At 49.9% G+C, this 20035-nt stretch overlaps 1 protein-coding gene across 3 annotated transcripts in view; it reads right to left on the minus strand.

Moving 5' to 3' along the window:
• The window catches only part of PLXNA2 (plexin A2), a 199625-nt gene that overhangs the window by 160912 nt on the left and 18678 nt on the right, over window positions 1-20035 (minus strand). For all 3 annotated transcript variants that reach the window (XM_039870289.1, XM_039870291.1, XM_039870290.1), the window contains exons 2-3: window positions 13120-14387; window positions 8640-8822 (exon numbers count right to left, since the gene is read on the minus strand). In XM_039870289.1, coding sequence (XP_039726223.1) covers window positions 8640-8822; window positions 13120-14387 — 1451 coding nt within the window. The remainder of the gene's footprint in view (window positions 1-8639; window positions 8823-13119; window positions 14388-20035) is intronic.

The raw sequence follows: 20035 nt of genomic DNA on the forward strand, positions 1-20035 counted from the left end.
ACCTCAGGTGGACCTTCAACACCTGCATCTCCACATAGTTCCTGCTTCTCTAAGGCAGAAGAACACACGATAACAAGAAAGAAGGAGAAGTTCGAGTAGCTTCAGGCTTTTGGCTATGTCATCTTTGGACTATACAAGTGACCTAGATGTATGCTAGGCCCATTTGCACTGAAACATTTGGAGCTCTTGTTCCAATTCTCACATTTTCTCTTGATTTACCCTGTGACCCTGAGTAAGTCTATAATCTCTCCGAGTTTCAGCATCATCATGTGCAACAGAGCAGAGAAATATCCCAGCCCTTCCTGTTCATTCAAAATGTTATGGACCAATGAGCTAATAGCAACCAAGGGAATCTGGGCCCTTGGAAGAAAAGCATGTTAATAGTATAGGAGGGGCAGAAGTAATGCCAGTGAGAGTCACACGCATGGTGAAAGTGGTGATGTCAGCAATGGCTGGCACTTATTAAGCACTTGCTATGCATCCGGCTCTGTATTAGGTACCTTACATGCCCCATATCTCACATGCATAGCAATCTCACAAGGTAGCATTAGGGTACCTCCGAGTACTCTGAGGTTCCCCAAGATCACAGTTAATTTGAGGAAGAGCTGTGCAGCACTAGGATTTTACAGTTGGCTTGGGAGCATGAGAAGGGCAGAGAATGGCCCTGTTTCAGTCAGTTCTGCAAAGCTGCAGGAGCAAACTGCCACTTCCCCAGCCCCACCCTGGGGAGGGGTCAGTACATATTGTTTGGCGATCTGAAACTCGGAAAGCTCTCACTGGTGACTAATGCATCGGTGCCAACGTTCAGGATTAGATTAGTTCGGCTCAGCTGGTCTAGTCATCTAAGTATTTTTTTTCCCATGACTCAGGCCTGGGGGCAGGGGGCATGATTCTCTTCCTCCATCTGACCTTGCGAACATGTCACTATGACAGCTCCACTTCCCCAGGGAGCCAGAGTAGAGTGGGCTGGTGGGGAAGCCTCAAAGATGTGAGGGATAATCGTAGAAAGCACTTTTGTGCCAAGTACTAGACTAAAGGCTTGATTTTATTTAGTCCTTATAACAACCATGCAAAATATTCATTATGACCCACTCTACAGAAGAAAAATTCGAGGCTCACAAGGTAAGTAACAATAATAATAATACTTAAGCGCACATATGCTTAAGCTTGGTATCACTCTTTACACAAATTATTCCATTATGCTCTAATTATTTCCATTAGCACTAATTATCTTCTAAACTTAGCACACTGTGCTTACTTATTTTTTAAAAAATTTGTCTGTCTTCCCACATTAAGATATAATAATCTTCATTAGGGCAGGCAATTTTGACAGTTTTGTCTACTCCTGTGTGCCCAGCAAATGACACATAGTAGGTATTGGATAAGTTTTTGTTCAATAGCGGATTAGTTCATTTAATCTTCATTATAGTCTCATGAGGCAGGTATTATCATTGTCCTCATTTTACACCTGAGGAAGCTGAAGCTCAGAGGTCGCACGGCTAGTAGGTTAGAGTCAGGATGGCATCCCTCCCATAAGCTCATATACTCTTCATTATACAAATCTGTTCCTATCCGAAGGCAGAAGACTGGACCAGCTGGTCTCTGGAGGTCCCTTCCAACCTGAGATATATGTCCCTGCCCCATATCCGCAGGCAGGCAAGGCTCAGTGGCCTTAAAGGCTGTGCATCGGTGTGGTCTGTGTTTTCCTAAAGAGGAAGGCTCTGAAACGTTAGCCTCCTGGAAATTCTGCACGGCCTATTTGGGTCACCTGGATTCTGTGAGCTCCACCCCCCTCCCCTACCCCGTCCCCAAAACACAGTTCCCTGTGTTTCACCTGTCCTGCAATAAAGCCCTGAGCTCCAGGCAGCTCACTCTTGGATGTAAAGCAGACTGCTGAGCACACAGCCTGATGCCTCCTCTACGGATTGTCCAAGACTGAAGCATGTGAGGAGCGGCACAAAAGATGCAAAAAATAAATGGACCTTTCATTGCTCCCTTTCGTCACAGCTCTGGGAGATCAGGGCGTCCTCCCCTGGGGTCAGCTGGGGCTCTGGATAGAAACCCATATCCCCTGGCTACACCTGTCATGGTCAAGCAGGGGGATGTGGTGGCCAGGGGTGGGGGTTGGGGAGACTCTGTAAATGTGACTCCTTCCCTGTGCCAACCAAAAGCTGCCTTTCCCAGCTTTCGGAAGACCAGTTCTTTAGACCCAAGAGGCCTATAAAACAACAAAACAAACAGTGAGTTTGGCAGCAGGAGCCTGGGCAGGAAGCCAGACTCATTCCTAGGGCTATGGTGGCGAGCTCGGAGCCACCACCGGCCTCTCCTAGGCAGGCTTCGGGGAAGGACGAGAGGGTGTCTGTTCTCTGCTCGCGCAGCCCCAACTCTGCTGAGATGCCTGGGGAGTTAGGGTATCAGATCAGCAGTCACAGGTCCCAGGGGAGCTGCAACACCTCCTGGAATTGGACCCGCAGCTCTGGCTGTTTCCTCGATCCAAGGTTCACACTGAGACGAGTGAATCATTTCCACTCAGAGAAATGAGTGGCTATTGTTTGGAGGAGTTAGCACAGAGGGAAAGGCATGTTTCTCAGCATTTCATCCAACTTAGCCATCTGTCTGCCAAGACAACCCCACCCCACGAGGGAGCCAAGTCACAGGTTAGGGACTCTTCTGTGTGTTTTGAGAGGAAGTATAATTGCCAATGTGTCAACATTGCCAATGTTGGGGTCATGTAACCTTGGGCAGGATCTTTAATATCTCTGCGGTTCAGTTTTGCACATCTGTAAAATGGAGCAGAAATGCAGGGGCGATCACCACACTTAGTTGAAGATTTTGCAGAAGATGGAAGGACCATACATAGAAAGGTATCTTGTAAGTAATATGTTACCAAATAACTGAGCAATAACCCCGGGGCCTGTAGAGTTAATACTTTCATGCTCTTGATGGATTCTTTCCACCGCCTAAACTGCTACTGCAAGAAGCTCCCAGTTTTCCTGGCTTTGCTTAGAAAATCGCTGGCGAGGTTACAAAGAGAAGAATAGAATTAGGACGTCAGGGCTTCCTGTGGGCTGCGGACTGGAGAACTCGGTTTGGTATGTCCCTTAGGGGAAGGCCAAAAGAATTTTCCTCAGGAATTTGAGCAGCCGGCTGTTAGCTAATGGGAAACAAGGTGGTGCCAAAAGGGGCCAGTGCCCTCCCCAGAACTTGAAAAGGGCTGTCTCTGTGGATTTGCAAGTGTCCAGGAGTCCTAGAAACAGAGGGCCGGTGAGGCAGAGGGGCGCGGTGGTTACCTGGGCCTTTGCACTCGCCTCCCTGCTGTAGGATCCAGGTGAGGCAGATGGCTGTCCGTGCCATCCTGGGGATCGCCAAGCCACAGTATAAATGCTGTCCCCTTCTTCCACCTCCGCCACCGTTTCTGAGAGTACCACCCCACCCTCTTCCAAACGCCGTTCACCAGAAAACAAACTCTTCCTGTTACCCACCAGCGGTTTTCTTGTTTCCTTGACTCCTCATCCCACCGCCACCCCAATCCTCCCGCCTCCTCCTCCCGCTCGACACGTCATAACTTCCTTCCTTTGCAAACCAGCCACATCAACAGGGGTCACTCTTGCTGTCTGATCTATTCCAATCAGTGCAAATAGGTGTCTGGCATGGACAAAGTGCCCAATAAATTTGAGATATATTTAACGAGCTCTTAGTGCATGACAAATGTTGGATCTGGCAGTGGGATGGATGACGCAAATATGAAAAAGGGGGTCCCTGTCCTCCAGGATCTGCGAATCTTGAGAGAAGTGGACACACTTGCAGGTGCTCCCGTGTCAGATGCCATCACAACAAAATTATTTGCCACGAGGGGCTGAGGAGGGCGCTGCTCACAATGCTTGAAAGGACAGGGTGAAGGACCTGTCACCAGCTTCTGAGCAGCAGGCCAGGAAGGTTTCCAGTGGGGACAGGGGAAGAGCCAGCAGTCCCTGTTGCTGTGTAAGTGCCTCAGGGCCTCAGGGCCGGAGGAGGCCTGCAGGGACTCAAGCCAGGGCTGAGGCAGCCATTTTAGCAGCTGCAAAAGGAGAGAAGAAACCAGAGAGACTTTGCCCTAAACCTTGAGAGAGAGTCCTTTCTCTCACGTCCTGCAGGCTTCTGCTTTCTCAGCTCAGCCCCTTCCCTCCTGTGCCCCATAACTTGAACTTGAACAGCCTCCTGGACCCCTCCCTTCAACCTGGGAAATGGAATCAAATGAGTTTGCAGTTCCTAATGCCACTGCTCTTCCTCCATCTGCTTTGGTATCTCTTCTCTGGCCTCCCGCAGCCTGCTCTTAGCCGGAGGGACGTCATCACAGTTAACCCAGCCCAGGACACCCTGCTGTCCCTCCTCTAGCTCTGGTCACAGGCCTGCCTGCCCTCATCGCCTTGGCCGAGCCTTGTCCCCTCTGTGCCAAGCACCTCCTCCTGACCCTGAGGGGCTCCCACCACCCTCGGAGGGCACGCTGGAACCCAGCCATGACTGCGAAGCCCACACCCAGAGGCCGTGGCCTCCCTGTCTCTGCTTCTCTGCTCTGCCACGGCTTGCCCTCCACCCCCATCACCCACTCCTACCGAAGGAGCTAGAGGAAAGATGACAGCAGAATTGAAAAGGTCTTGTGGTTACTGCAAGAGCCCTGATCCATGATCATCCTGTCTCTGCTGGATATTTCCAGTGACTGGGACTCACTCCCTCTTGAGTCAATTCTTTCCATTATGGAACAATTTTGGTGCAAGAAGCTTCTTCCTTATATTAAGTGGAAAGCTAATCTACTGTCGCTGCTACGCAATGGTCTTATTCTGCCCTCTGGGGACACGGCAAATAGGTCTAATTCATCTTTCACAGCTTGGGCAGACGATCAGGATTCAAATCCTGGCTCCACCACTTCCTTGCTATGTGGCCTTGGACACCGTTACCTTTCTTGGCCTCCATTTTCTCATCTATAAAATGGAGGTGGATAATAGCATCTACCTCATGGAGTTATAGAAAGATTAAGTGAGTTAATAGATAGAAAGCTCTTGGAATAACACCTGACACCTAAGTGCTCAGTAAATTATAGTATCTGAAGAAAGCTGTTTTGTCTCCTCCTTTACGCTTCTCCTCTTGGCTTAACATCCTTTAAAAAATATGTATGAAGAACACACAGCATGACTCCCACATCCTTCCAGTGCTTGTTTATCTCACACTCTCATTGGCTTAACGCCCTCGTACGATGTTGTCTCCTATGTGGAGCTACCACTTCTCGTGACCTGGAAATTGTCCTTCTATTAGTGAGGTGAAGACTAATGATCTTCGCTAGAACTGTGTCACGCAGTTGATTCATGCCAACTTTGTGGTCAGTGAAGATCCCAAGATCCTGCTCACTCGCTCCTCTTAGGATCAGACCCTCATGGCACGCCACCTCCACCTTCTACCACGCCGGGTCCTCCAAGTCCCTCTGTGCACGCCTGACCCTCCTTGCCCGTGCTTTGCATCCGCACGCAAGGTCTAGAATGCCCTTCTCTCATACTCTACTTCATCCATTCGTCTGTCTCATTCAGTCTTCAAGCAAAACCTAGTAATCTTCCTCCCTGATCAAGCCTTCCAGATTGATCACTCCATTGCAGCTGGTTTCTCTGGAATTTTTCCATTCCTGTGGTGAATCTTTGCCTGTCTCCTTATCACCTGTCATACGCTGACCCTTAGCCTATGTAAGTATTATACATCTCACATCTTGGCTTTGAGGTCTTGTCTTTTTTCTGCTTGTTCCTTCTGCGTGTTTGTGGCTCAGAAGGCCGTGGCCTCGTCTGTGATGTTCTCCCTGTGTCGAGCTGAGAACAGTATAGGAGCGGGTAATGACACAGAGCATAACAGCACCTCATAGTCATGCAGTCCTCATGAGTCTCCGCTTCCTCTCCACCTCCCCACCCAGGGACATCCTCTTCCTACGGGCCGCAGTGGGTGAGGGCTGGACAGTCTGACAGACGCCTGGTCAGGCAGGGAAGGGGTGAGTAGTTTTGACACAACCTGCTTCCCTCCCTTCTCCAAACCCTTGGCTAGTGTTTTTCTTTATTTTCCTTCCTGTGTTGAAAGAGCTATGGGGCCTGGACCGTGGTAGGGCTTCCTGGGGACATTCCATAAATTCTTCATGGGCCCCTCTCTCTGGAGAGAGATGAGTGAGTAAATGGGAAGCCAGCAGGAGCCGGGGTGTGAGTACCAAGTGCCTCAAAGGAGTGTGGGTGGGAAGGAAGGGCGAGCTGCACAGAGAAGGAGGAGGGGTATTATGAGCTCATAGACACAGTCAAAGAAAGGTGAAGGGAAAAGTGAGAAGGAATAGCCAACTTGCAGGTTGGAACAAGCTGTGGGCGGCCACACCCCTAGCCTTGCCCTTGAACCCACTGACTTGCCTCTATAGCGACTTGTCTGCCAGGGTTTGGAGAACTTAGTTCACATGGGTATGTGGTTTGGGAAGATGCCCCAAGCAGCCCCCTATGTGTTCTGTGCAAGATGCACAGAGATATGGGTAAGGCCAGCGCAAGGGTCCCTTTGAGTGGCTGGGTTGTTCTTCCTTTATTCGGTTCTCATCCATCCATTCAGCAAACATTAACACCTCAACTCAGATCTAGGAACGAAGATTGTGGAGGCACTAACCCCTGGCTGAACTCTGTAGCAAGCCTGGACCCGAAGATTGTTCTCAGGCTACATCCCCGGGTTCTGTGGCTGCTTCTTTAAGTAAAAATGATGCTAAATTGGGTGTCAGGGCAAGAAGAGATTTGTCCTAGTCTCTATGCTTAGACAAGTCACTTTTCTTCTCTGAGCCTCAGTTTCCCCACCCAATAATAAAAGTATTGGGCCAGATGATCTCTAAGTTTCTTTAGAGGATAGTTCTGTTTTTCGAAACAGTTTTGGGGTCTATCCAACGTGTGACCAAACAGTGAAAGGATTAGGGAGGGCAAAGGAAATAAATACGAATAAAGCATGATGCCTGCCTTTAATAAAACTTTCAAGAGGACAAAGGAGACAGAGCTACATGAATGATGCAGAGAACAGTTGTGGCTACTGCTGGTCCCTAGAAAGCCTTTGTGCAATTTAGAAAAAGGTTGTCTTTTGGGGCAGATTGGTAAGAGAAGCCCTTCTATACAGATGTTTACAACTTTGGGCACATGACTTGACAAGGAGAGTTGAGGCTAGATTTCTACTCCCATAGGCCCCTTGGGCCAATGCCCCTGTATAAGGCGAGTCTGCCCAGGTAAGCCTGCTGAGCAGGGAAGTAGTGAGCCTCAAGGGTCCGAGTTGAACTCTGTCCTGGTGGAATATGCCACTTTTAGATCTTAGTGGAACTTCATAAGGCCGTTCCTTTCCTCCCCCACTTTGGGGACACAAATGCAGGAACCACACTCATCCTCTCTTCCCTGTGCCTCTAAGCCAAGCCAAGGTCCACAGTCCCCATCAGAGTAAGTAGGGGACACAGGACAGAAACAGGTAAAGACACTTTCTACAGAGAACAGAGTTAAAGGGCGTTGGTCTTATGGGAACCAGAAGATGTCTGGAGGGTTTGGCCCCTTCGCAGAAACCCAGACCAGTTTTTCTCACCTCCTCTGGCAGCAACTCAGAACAAGCAGAACACGGAAATTCTTCCCTGGGCTCCCTCCCTGACACCCGCCTTCCACATCCCAAACAAGATCTCTCCCAGGCTCTAAATGGATCAGGAGGAAAGAGCTACAGGGGTGACGTCATCATCGAGGGTGAGGTGTGCTGAGGTATTGCTTGTGCCTCGATCCACAGGTGGAGGGACTGGGGAAAGGTGGCAGGAGGATAAGCTTGGGCAAGGGGATTAGCCGAGAGCGGAAAGAACGTGGCCTGCTGTAATCCCACACGATGAAGCCACCTGTGCTCTGTCTCCACACTGTAAGCACCAGGCAAGCAGGTACAAACCCCTGGCTTCAGCCTGCCACACAAAGAGGCTGCCCACACTGCCCGCCCCAGACAGCCTGTGCCCTCCAGCTGGCAGAGGTGCCCAAGGCAGGCACAGGACAAGTAGTCTACTTCCTCCTGGCAGTTCAGGTCTTGGGGGGTAGGGGTGAAGGGGTGGAGAAGAGCCTGTGATTGCAGAAGAGGAAAGACGGGAGAATGGCATCTTACCCAGGTAGCACGTGCCATTGGAAAGCAGCCCCGCCACTTGCCTGTGTTCTGAGAATGGAGACCCACAATCTCCTTCAACCACATGCTTTGGCATCAACAGTGACTATTGACCGGTACAATCAACTCTCCAGGCCGTGGGGAGGAATTCGTGATGTTGGTGATTCATAATTTAGAGAATCAAAAAATCAGTTCTACTCGACTGGGAGATAAAGAGTGAGGTATTTTTCTCCCTTAGGCAGACGCACCTTCCTAATTCCTTAAAGTCTGGGCAATATTGCAATATGTTTGCATTCCCTAGATGCTCCCTAATGGCTGGAGGAAGCAGATAAGCCAGAAGATAAGCCACAGAATTAACCCCTATCTACTCCCCTATCCAACTCCTTTCACCAAGAATATTAAGAGTTGCCCATAATTAAATCTCCACCAACAGTTGTCTTCCAGAAGGGGCTCCCAGCTGAGAAGCCAAATGGTACTGGGTACCTGAACTCACAGACTCTTACCTTTTTCAGCTTGCCACTCTTAGTCCCCACAAAAACCACACTGTAGCCGTTGTAAACGTACGAGGCCACTGAGGTCATGCGGTCCCGGCTGGTGGTGTACAGCGTCAGGCCCTCCACCGGTGTGGAGCCTCCGAGCGGCTGGTTGATGTCCAGTCCACAGAAGTTGTCATCGATAGGGACCGGCTGGAGGGAAGGAGAGGGAATTGGGGTGAATAGCCACAGAGGCATGGCAGTCACTTTACACTAGCCCACCCCAAACGCCAGCCCTAGAACACCAGGCTTCAGAGAGGCACAGACATGGGATGCAGGGTCCTTACGCTTGCTGCAAACAACCTCTCACCAGCTGGCCCACGAATCCCACAGTGAAACCAGGGAGAGGAACCAGCAATCTTCCTCACTCACCTGCAGTCACCCCTTTCACTTTTCTGCCAAGAGATCCAGGGGTAATTTGTAAAGCTGATGGCTTAAATGCATTTTCTGGTCATTTTCATGGTCCCTATGGACCATGCCATTTTGTGGGGATCTTTCTATTTAGACAGTGGAGATTCAGTCTAGAAGCAATGTCCCAGGATTTCCACCAGCCTGGAGAGGATTTCTTGTTTGTTTCTTTGGCTGCAAGGCATCCCTTTGGGCATAAAGAATTTTAAACCAGTCAACTATTCATCACATCCTATACTGGGGATAGATTGAAAAGTGTCATCCTAATATTAAACAGAACTTTATACTTTGAAAAAGTTACTGAACCTACATAAACCTTAGTTTCTTCGTGTGTCATACTACCTGCCCACCTTTCGTAGTGAATTATCGAGGAGCAAATGAAATAATGCATGCAAGAGAGTTTTGTTAATTTGTACAACGATTTCCACTATTGGCGTTATAGGTCTTTAGCCATGTTCAAGAAGATATAAATAAAAGAGAATTCTGGAGGTGATATCCTTCCTATTACCGGACTTTTGAAGGGAGTGGTGATGTGCTTGTGTAAACAGTATCTTTCAGGAGACTGGGGCACCTCCGAAAGATCGCCTTAAGCAAATAAAAAAGTAGCTGGGCAGAAAGCAGGAAGAACTGAGTTCTAGTCTCTGTTCTACCACTAAGTGGTTGTATAAACTTGGAAGAGTAATCCTCTTTGGGGCCGTTAAAGCGAAATGTTAAATTATTTCTGAGGTCTCATTCAGTTAAAAAAAGTTAAAAAGGCTGTATGCGACCGTATGCTTCCTGAGGACAGAGGCCGCCTAAGGGCTTGCAGTCTCTGCACAGTACCTCTACTGGGCCATGATGGGTCCTCCGAATGCTCTAGTTGGCAGAACAACATGGAATCTTGTGGGCAAAGGCTGCAGACTCTGAGCCAGTAAAGAGCCCCGAGTCCTATGGCAGCTGTTCCTTCTGGGTCTGAAAAAGCATCCAGATGAGGAAGGAAATGACTGTCATGGGAAGAAAAGCGTCAGGGGGAACTCTGCAACCTGTTCTCTTTAATCTCTCTTCTCACCCTGGCCAGGGAAGGGCGGGCTGATGCATCACTCACCGACAACTGGTTTATTAAGCTAAGGCATGTAATTGTTAAACCAGGGAATTCCCGTCCATTCCAATGGGAACAGAGACTCGTATCTTGTGATTCTTTGGTTTTCGTAGGGAACTAATGCTCCTGCTATTGGTAGAAATGATGGTGCTACCCTTGTGTGTATGTGAGAGTTGTGTGTGTGTGTGTCTGTGTGCACATTTTTTTTAGCAAAGGGAACTAACTTTTAGGTTAAGAATGACCTTGAAGTCTGGATAAGATGGAAGCCCACCCAGCAGAAAGGATAAGCTTCTCAGGAAGAAAGTGAAGCAGCAGTATGCTGGGGCCAGCACATGGGGGATGACTGTGCATCTCTGCATTCAGTGACATCACATTGGTGGTTTGAAATCAGCTATGCTGGGCGTGTTTACACCATGGAAATTGGCAAATACTTGTGAAAGGCTCCCACCACCACCACTACTGCCTGCATTGAGCCAGTTATTTACTATTCGCCAGCATATTCCTAAAGCTAATGTGGAAATTTCTTGCTCTCTAGAAAGGCAGGTCAGAGAATCAGCAACCACGTTCTACATTTTCTACTTGTCTTTCTCATCCCTACACCTTAGGCAGCGGGTAAGACTCAGGAGAGATCTAAATTGTAGTCCTGTCTCTATGACTATCCAGCCACATGACCTTGGTGGCTCATGTACTTTCTCCGAGCCTCAGTTTCCTCATCTTTAAAGTGAAAGGATTGGATCAGGTAATCACCGAGCTTGCTTTCAGCTAGAAAAGTCCTTGATTTCATGGCTTCAGTTTCTTTTGCACTTTCTTCTGGGGGCTGGTAAGGCTGCATAGGCACAGGCATAACCCAAGCCAGCTTCCGAGAAATGATGAGAAGCAAAAATCCGCTGGTGATTGTGGATTTCTTTATATCTGTCCTGACTAGAATCTAGACTGTAAGGAAAACTGTTGGCTCTAAGTCCAAGCTCCCAGAACTGGCCGGCACTTCTCTCTCTCCTCTAAATTGTCAGATATTCCTAAACACCTGATGGTCTTTTTATTTTGCTCAAATGATGAGACCTTGAAGTATGGCTTTCCTTAAAGAAGCATGACTAGACAGAAAGAACTTGGACTCAGAAGTCATATGGGCTGAGCCAAATTAAAACCTTTGTGTGGGTTTAAGCAATTTAGTCTTTATGAGTTTTTGTTTTTTCCATCTGTCAAATGGGGATGATAATCCTTGCTTCATAGGGTCATACTGAGGATTAAGTGAGATCAGTTAAATTGCCCAGAACAGTCTTTACTACATAGCTGCTATTCGATGAATGATAGTCCCCTTCCTCTTCCCTCTTCTAGGAAAGAGCTCAGATCCTTCATCTGAGAGTTCCTTGTTAGTCCAGAGAGCATATTAAAATTAAGCCTTGGGACCACAGCTTCTCTCATCAAACCTTAATCCTCTCTAAAGCCACCAAATGTTTCTGGGTCCCTGGGTCTGGGACTCCTCAGATTATAAGGGGGCCCTCCTATTGCAGCCTTCCTGCTCTGTCTGCTGTAAAGGGTGTGATTTGGGGGGCAGGGGTAAAAGTGGGGAACGATGGTGAGGTGTTCTTTTCCCTGAGGTCCTGGTCCCACGTGTCACCTCTCTCCTAGTGCTTTCGCTGTTCTTTGGTCACTAGCCGGGGTTTGTCTCACTGCAAGCGGCTGGAGCCAGAGAAGGGTGTAGGCTTCCTCTTCCCTCTGGCTCAGAAGCAGGCAGGAATCAGCAGTTTCCTCCTGACAAGGCCCCCTCTGGGCAATGGGAACCAGGCAGAACTCTGCAAGGAGTTAACCCTTTCACTTCTCCACTTCTCCTGATTTGTTGGGGCCGTAGGTTATAAAATTTTATTGCCATAAAGAACTGGAGATTATCTAGTCAAATTTCTAATGTTACAAAAGTGAAGTAACAGCAAATAACTGGTTCTTTATTATTATGATTATTATTAATAATTATAGCTGCCATTTATTGAATGTTTATTATGTCAGGTATTATGCTAAGCGTCTTATACACATTTTCTATTTGATCTTCATAATAACCATAGAGAGAGTGTACTATTATCTCTATTTAAAGATGAAAACACTACGGCTCGAACTAGGTACAAAACTTGTCTAAAGTCACACAGTTTTAAGTGGTAGAACTGATTTTTACCTACACATCTGCTGGACTTCGAAGTCTATCATCTTAACCGCTGTCCTATTACACCAAGCAAATGATGGTGGAACCAGAAGCATAGACTAGGCACGATCTGTTTTCTCGCTTTAAGGAGTAATTTTTGGTCCCAAGAGCAGGCACCCTCAATTTAGGGTGTTCAGAAACCAGCCATGTGGGCCCCTTGGTCTCAGATTTTTCCCCAGTCTGCACATTCAAGAGTCCACAGCACTTTGCACAGAAATCTGTCTTAGCACTTGTCACATGGCATAACAGTTAACTTATAACGGTAAACCTAACATGCCAGGCATGGCGTTGGTCATGCCAGATACTATCTCATCCGGTCCTCCCACGAGGTGGGCATTATGATTCCCATTTCTCAGATGGTAATGTAGAAATACAGAGGTTAAGTTACTTCTGAAGCCGGGAAACAGCGTAGGTGAAATTTGAACCGTGGTCTCTGTTTCTAAAGTCCAAACTCTGAGCCATTATATTATATTGCCAGCTATTTCACCCCACCCCTTCCCATCCCCCGTCCCTCTCTCTCTTTCTTGCCCCTATCCCCTATTATTCAAGGATCTACTGTGTTTGGCATGACTCAGTGGATCACCACGCATGTCCTGAGTGTCTGCCACACGTCAGACTCTGTATTACTGGCCATCACTGGATACTTTAAACCTGGAAACCTCTCACATTTCAGGCCCTGGGTGGTTCGGGGGCAGGTGTGTGATGGGGCACGGGCAGGACAGTCGGAGCCCGAACTCCGGATCAGGAGCGGAGCCAGGCCAGCGCCTCCTTACCGCCTTGGTGCACTGGACATCCTTCCCCAGCAGCCAGTTGAGCTCCAGGTTGCCCTCGCCCTGGTAGCAGGACTGCAGGCGCTCCTTGATCTGCAGGTTGATGGCTCGGATGGGGAAGGCACAGAGGGCAGAGTCATCGGGCGGGTGGTGATACTGCTTCTGCCCTTTGGAGAAGATGGCGAAGAGCACGTCATCCTGGCTGCTGATATTGAAGGCCTGGGCTAGGGAGTCTCCGGGCTTGGCGAGGTAAGCAGCCTGCAGGAGGCGGTATTCCACCCCAGCCCGTGTGCAACCAAAGGGCAGGGACACGTACGAGTGGAACTTGGGGTCGTCCTTGCAGAGCCGCACGATGCGCGAGGTGTAGAAGAGGTCTCCAGCCGAGTTGATGGCCACACCCTCAGGGGTCTCAGGCTGGACGGTGAGGAAGTAAACGAAGCCTCCGCTGGCAAAACCATAGATGTAGAAGATGTCAAAGTGGGAGACCAGGGCCAGGGTGTCGGAGGGGATCTTGATGAGGGAGGAGACGAAATCACTGTGTAGCTCATAGTCGAGCATGGCCGACGACTCAGGGTCCCGGGGCAGCTTCCTGCTGGACAGCGTCGGGAAGTAATCCTGCTTTCCGTCCACGGCGGTGCCGATAAAGAGCTTGCCGTCCTGCCCCTCGGAGCGCACGATCACCCCGTACATTGTCCCCGTCTTGTTGACGCTGGACAGGTAGTGTTCCTTCTTGTGGGACGGCTCCACCAGGATGAAGAGGTCGTCCAGCCGCAGCAGTTTGCAGACGCCCTGGTAGAGGCTCCCGCAGGCCAGCAGGCGGTTCTCAGGGTAGTCGATGATGAGCAGCTTGTTGACGTTGTTGGTGAGGGTGAGCACCTCGCTGCAGGGCTGCACGATGAGGGGCGGGTAACAAGACTTGTTGTCCTCTTCTGGGCCCGTCTTGTGAGCCACCTGGATGGTCAGGTTGCCCGTCAGCTTATACACCCGGTTGATGGCCCCCACGTACACTGCCCCTGTCCCTCGGTGGACCGTCAAGTGGTTGAAGGTCCAGTCCCGGTTCTCAGAGTGGAAGGTGCTGAACTGAGGCATGCCGGCTGCTGGGGGGGCCAGCAGCACCCAGACCACTGAGAGCAGGACCACAGACCAGCTGTCAACCTCTGTGGCCCGTGGCCAGGGCCTCCTCTGTTCCATGCTGAGAGGGGCGAAGATGAGGAGACTGATTCTCTGAGCGCTCCTCCACGCCACCTTCCTGGGTTGGCCCTCACATGGTTCTGGAAAACACAAGGCGGGGGGGTCAGATGGAAAATAAGTCCTGAGAGGAGTGAATGGGACTGCTGGACCCAGGGTCCCAGCCCTGGCTAGCTCTGCGAGTCTCTTCCTTCTGTATTCTAGTTTTTCTATTTTTGACATACTTTCTCCCTCTTCGAGTTGTTCGGGGAATCCTATTATCTATTTTGGTCTCCAGCCTTTACACTGTAAAATCCTTTCTTTAACTTTACAAAGCATCTCTATTTCTGTGCTCTTAAGACATCGTTTTTATCTCTCAGAGGGGTTAAAAGGCTGTTTAAGTTCACTCAGCCCGCAGACCCGGTGTCGGGACCAGGGCCAGTCTCCCCTACCCAGGTGTCACATCTGCCCTCCCCAGCCGAGTGGAAACCTCCCATTTTTAAAATGCTCATTAGGAAGATCCTCTCCGGGGTCCTCCTGGCCAACTGCTCCCAGAGTCGGATGTTGCAAATAAAACTCCTTCTTATTTCAGACTTCCAGCCCCTCGCACGGCAGTGGTTCCATGCTCTGTCCCCATAGGGAAGGGCTTCTCCCGAATAACAGTGCTCCTCGCCTCCCCTCAGCCCCGCCTCTCCAGAAAGAAGAATCCCTGATGTTAGTGGTTAAAATCTGTTAGAAAAGTGAAACGCACTGCGGCCAACAGCCCTAGGATCTCCAAATGGGCCATCAGAAGTGTGGACGCCCCCAAGGAGTTGGGCAGACACCCCCCCGACACACACACACTCCTGTTTGGGACAGGAGGGTGCCAGCCACTGCCTCCCAGTGGGCGGGCTGCCAGGTCCTGGAGACATTGCTTCAACTTCTGCTTCTCTGCCAGCGGGGCGCAGGAAGAGCCGGCCTCGTGAAGCGGTACTGGCCTTCTGAGTCCACCTTCAGACACCTGGGCAAGAGTTCTGGGTTTGGAAAATACGGGGCAGAGCAAAGGGGGGCAAGTCAAGGGTCAGTCTTGTTCCGGTACTGCTGAGGCCTCGTGACTGTTTAAGGGTCTATAAAGTCAACCCCAGCCTCAGCCCGCCCTGTGGGAGCCTAGTCAGGCTCTTGTCCTGACTCATTTGCTCCTTCCCCTCCTTTTAGACCCCCAGGCCCTAAAGTTTTTTCTGTTTTCCAAGGAAGCTGTCCAGAGGGGCAAAGTGGGGCTCCTGCTGAGAGCTTTTAGAGACTCCTGGGCGGGGTGGGGGGGAGGTGACTGGTTCAGAGGCGGCAGCAGAAGGAGGCAGCGGCCCGTGTAACAGAGAAATCTCTCCTCCTCGCTGGACGGATTGCCCAGCACCCTTCTCAGACAAGTCCAGACAGCTCTGGGCGGTGAGGCGGCAGCAGTGGACACACCCAGGCCAAGGATGGAGAACTGGCTCCAAGGCAGCTTAGGAGAGTCCTACCTCTCCCTCCCCTCCCCAGTCTGGCTGGACTGGGTTAGAGTAAGAATGGATGCCACCTTGGGAATTGCACTGTTTTGTGTCTTTAGAAACGCTCCGTCCTCCACCTCAACTCTGTGTCCTGGGTCTGACAGCCACCATGGTGCCAGAGGCAGGCCCCACTTGACTCCTCCAACCAGGCTCCACTGGGATTTCTGGAGTGACTCACGAGGCCCCAGGCTTCCTTGGAAAGAGGAAGGCAACAGCATCGTGAGGCCCCGGCTGACCTCAGGGGACTCCGACACAGCCCTTCCGGCCCCACGCGCACACCGGCAAAGCCTTCCGACAGACAGAGCTTTTGGTTTGAAAACCAGAGTTTATTTTTAGCTATGTCCTGGGGCCGGTAGCAGGACGTGAATTCCTCAAGAGGAGTTGTGTAAAGGAAATAACAGAATCCTCACATTCCCCAGCTGGACAGGGAACTGCAAGAGGCCATGGCCCTGTCTCTGAGTTGGAAAGCTGCTTTGGCCTCAGGTGGAGGGCAGTATGTTCTACCAGGAGCCCTGAGGAAGATTATAATGGTCACCACACCGCACTTAGTTTTGCCTTTTAGAAAGTGCTCTCTGAGATATTCTGGCACCGAGTTTGTGGGCAGTATACTTCCGCCTTCTCCACAACATACATGCACATACGTGTTTAGCCTGTGACAGCAGAGATAGCATCGAAGGACAGGGTGTGAGATTAAGACCAAGCATCTCACTTTCTCTGCCCAACACTGCCCAGAGACACAGTTTGAATAGTGAGTGGCTTCTGTTGTTAGGCAGATTTGGGAACAAATTTAGGACCTTGGGCAAGTCAAGTCTCACCTCCCTTTCTGACAGAATGGGGATAATTACAGTAACAGTAACTACTTCTCAGTTGTCCTGAGAGTAAATGAGATAATGCAGAGAAATCTCTTACCCTGGTGGCTGGCACACAGTGAATGCTCAACTTCTGCTAGATACTATTTTCACTGAAGCCTCCCCAGAAGGCTGCTCTTCAGGAATCCTGTCAGAGCTCCCGACTTTCCTTTTTGCTCATATTCTTCCTTTCCATGGGAATGAAAACTGGGGGTAGACCTTTGACCCCCGGCTCTGACCTTTGACCCCCAGCCCTGACCCAGTGAAGGGGTTCAATCTGGAAAGCATGTGTCAAAGAAAAGAGAATAGATCTGAGGTTATCTTCCCTATTATACTATTGCACAAGTCTCAACATATCCTCTCTGCAGCCTTCAGGGAGGCTGGTAGAGGTGTACAATCCTGAGAGTTGAACTGGGAAAATTGGCCTGGTATGAAGTCTTGGAGCAGGAGGAAGAGCGGGGGACGCGGGAACCCTGGATTCAAATCCTGCCTGTGTCATCCATGAGTTTTATGGCTGTAGACTGATCTAGCATCGCCTAGAGTCTGTGACTGAGATGGCAGCTGAGGTCCTTCCATTCTATCTGGTAAAATTGGTTAGGCCAGGAATTCTCAACAGACCGCTGTTTCCCTTTCACTCCTCAACCAGTTTATCTCTTCTGGGATCAGACTGCTCCTGGAGACCCGCCAAGCAGATTCATCTCATGGGGCTCAGGGGTTGCTCATCTAGGAGCAACAGGCACTGGTGGACTGCAGTCAAGAGGTGGCCTGGTTTCCTGCAGTGCAGGGGTGGCAGAGAACGCTCATGCCCCATCTTAGGGCCCCCATCCTTTCATGCCAAGGCTGATATAACCAGGTAGCTGCTCTAAAGCAGGCCTAGTTAGCAAGGATCAAGTTTCCTATTCAAGTTCAGAAAAAGGGGGACAGGCACCCACCTTTGTACCTCTGATGAGAAGCTGTGTGATGCAATGGATAAACGCATGAACTCTGAACTTACATGCTTGGATTCAAACAGAGCCGATAGCTGTGTAAACTTGGTCAATTCCTTAGCCATTCTGTGATACTATCTCACTATCTACATAAAATGGGATTAGTACTAACATCTGCCTCATAAGATTATTATGATGAAGTCAGTTAATACTTATAAAGCACTTAGAATAATGCCCAGCCCGTTTTAAGTGTTTGCCATACATTAATCTTTATTAGTAGTAATTTATTTGTCAATATTTCTGGCTCTTTACCTCGATCCATTCCATGATCTGCCTTGGAATGAATTGTCCATCTTCAGTTTGGTAGAAGCCAGTGAACATATGCCTATGACTTTCTGTACCTGGCAGTTCCTCCTAACCCCAATTTTTTGCTAATATCCACGTTAGCAGTTTCCTCTTTCTGATGGCTCTTTCTTTCTATCACTTCTCCTCTATCTGTTCAGTTTGTGAAATCACTTTGTCACACGCGTTCTCAAGAGCCAAAACTTGCCTAGTCTTTGTTCTCCTACCGATCTCCCTCTCCCCACCCCACCCCAAGTCTCCAACCAGGACACCCTATCCATAGAGTCTCCTGGAACAACTTATTCCGAGCACTCCTGATGCCAAGCCGAGGCCACGCTTGCCTCTTTGGGAAGCGGGTGTCACTAAATACTTTATTTGGAGGGCCTGACGACACCATCTCCCTGATCAGGATTCAGGAGGCGGGTGTTGGTGACAGCAGTGCAGGCACGCAATACCTTCCCGATCAGCTGCTGCAGGCGTCAGTGGCACAGCAGAGAGGAAATGACATTCAGGCATTTCCAGTCTGGCTCAGTGCGGGATTCTCTCCACCCTGCCGACCCACTCTGTTGCCTTTTTCAGGAGCTCTGGGCGCACATGCCTCTGTGCTTTCACTTCACCTCCCTTATTGCAAAAGGAGCTGGTAGGAAGAGGAATTAGAGTTGGCATATGATTTTGCCAAATTGAGTCAAAGTTCATGATAGTAGATCTCACACCTGTGGTCCCATCTGTAGCTCCGCCGTCAGCACTATCTCCACCTGTAGTAACCGTCACCACCTCCATCACCACCACCTATACGGTCATCGCCAGCACTATTACCAGCACCATACTGGCTGTGATATTTTTTATAGCAACCACGATAGAGGGTACCAATTATTATGACTGCACCTACTAGGTGGCTCACGCAGCCAGGCTCCCGAGGAGCCAGAAGGTGACAGAAAGAGTAAGCACGGCAACGAGGGCTGTGAAGTCCGAGGAGTGAGCAGCCGCCCTCAGAATTCGCCCACCTTCTCCCTCTCCCACGGCAGAGGGAAGGCCATCTCCACCCCACCCTCAGCTTCTTCCTATTTAATAGCACCTTTAAAGCAGCAATTTGGGACCCATGCTGGAGGAGATTATACGATTATGCCAATCCATGACTTATTTGTAGATGAAGAAACCGAAACCTATGGAAAGGAAATGAATTGTCCCAAGTGACCCAAAACGAATCAGGGACAGGCAGCAATCAGAGCTCTGCAAAACATCTAGTGCTCCTTGTGTCTCCTTGTGTAGGTGAAAGGGTCCTGGGAATCAGTACAGTCTGCCTTGAGGCTGCCCTGTTTGGGAAAAGAAGGTGCCTTTGATGGAGGTGTCCCCATAACGGGCAGAACTGAGCCTGGCTCTGGGCCTGGACAGGCAGGTGGTGCCCAGGCCAGACTCAAGGAGGCGTGAGATTAAGAGGCAGAGCTGGGGGAAAGAAGTGCTCTCAGAATGGCTTCCTTCTGCGCTGGGGAGAATGACTGCTTCTGATGTACTCGACGCCCAGGCAGGCCCCGGCAGTCTTCGCACACGGGAATGGCACCTGTGTTGTGACTCAGGTCGGGGACTATTATCGGGGGCTATAATATCCGATGCCATATCCCTCTGGGTTACGGAGGGCCTCCCAGACAGGTCAGATGGAGTCTAATCACAGGAAGCCTCTTCTTCCCAAAGAGTTAGAAACTGCAGCACAAGGGATTAAAGTTAGATGTTAGGGGGGTGATGTCCAATCTAGAGAGGACTGCTGGGGATTATGGGCTTTTCTGACAGTGAATTTTCCCGACAGCTGTCTAGGAAGAAGTTTACCCAGAGGCAGGGGACGGGTCCCAATGACCTCAGAAGGCTCCGTGAGACATTTCTATGAATTAAAGTCTATGAGGATAAAATGTCTAAATGTGTGATGGCAGGACCCAGCTTGTCCCCTGCGGGTGGAATGACCCTGAAGGACCCCGCGTAATGTCATTTGCGCGGCTGTACATGCAAACATCCCGAGCGTCACTGTCTAACAGCGACCTCGGAGGTAGTCCAGGCACGTTGGAAGCACAAGGTGAGCAAGAGGGCGAACGCGAAGGCCCCGGGGAATGCCGGCAGCTGAAAG

This window comes from Pteropus medius, unplaced genomic scaffold (assembly GCF_902729225.1).
Source record: "Pteropus medius unplaced genomic scaffold, Ma_sr-lr_union100, whole genome shotgun sequence".
Classification (NCBI taxonomy): domain Eukaryota; kingdom Metazoa; phylum Chordata; class Mammalia; order Chiroptera; family Pteropodidae; genus Pteropus; species Pteropus medius.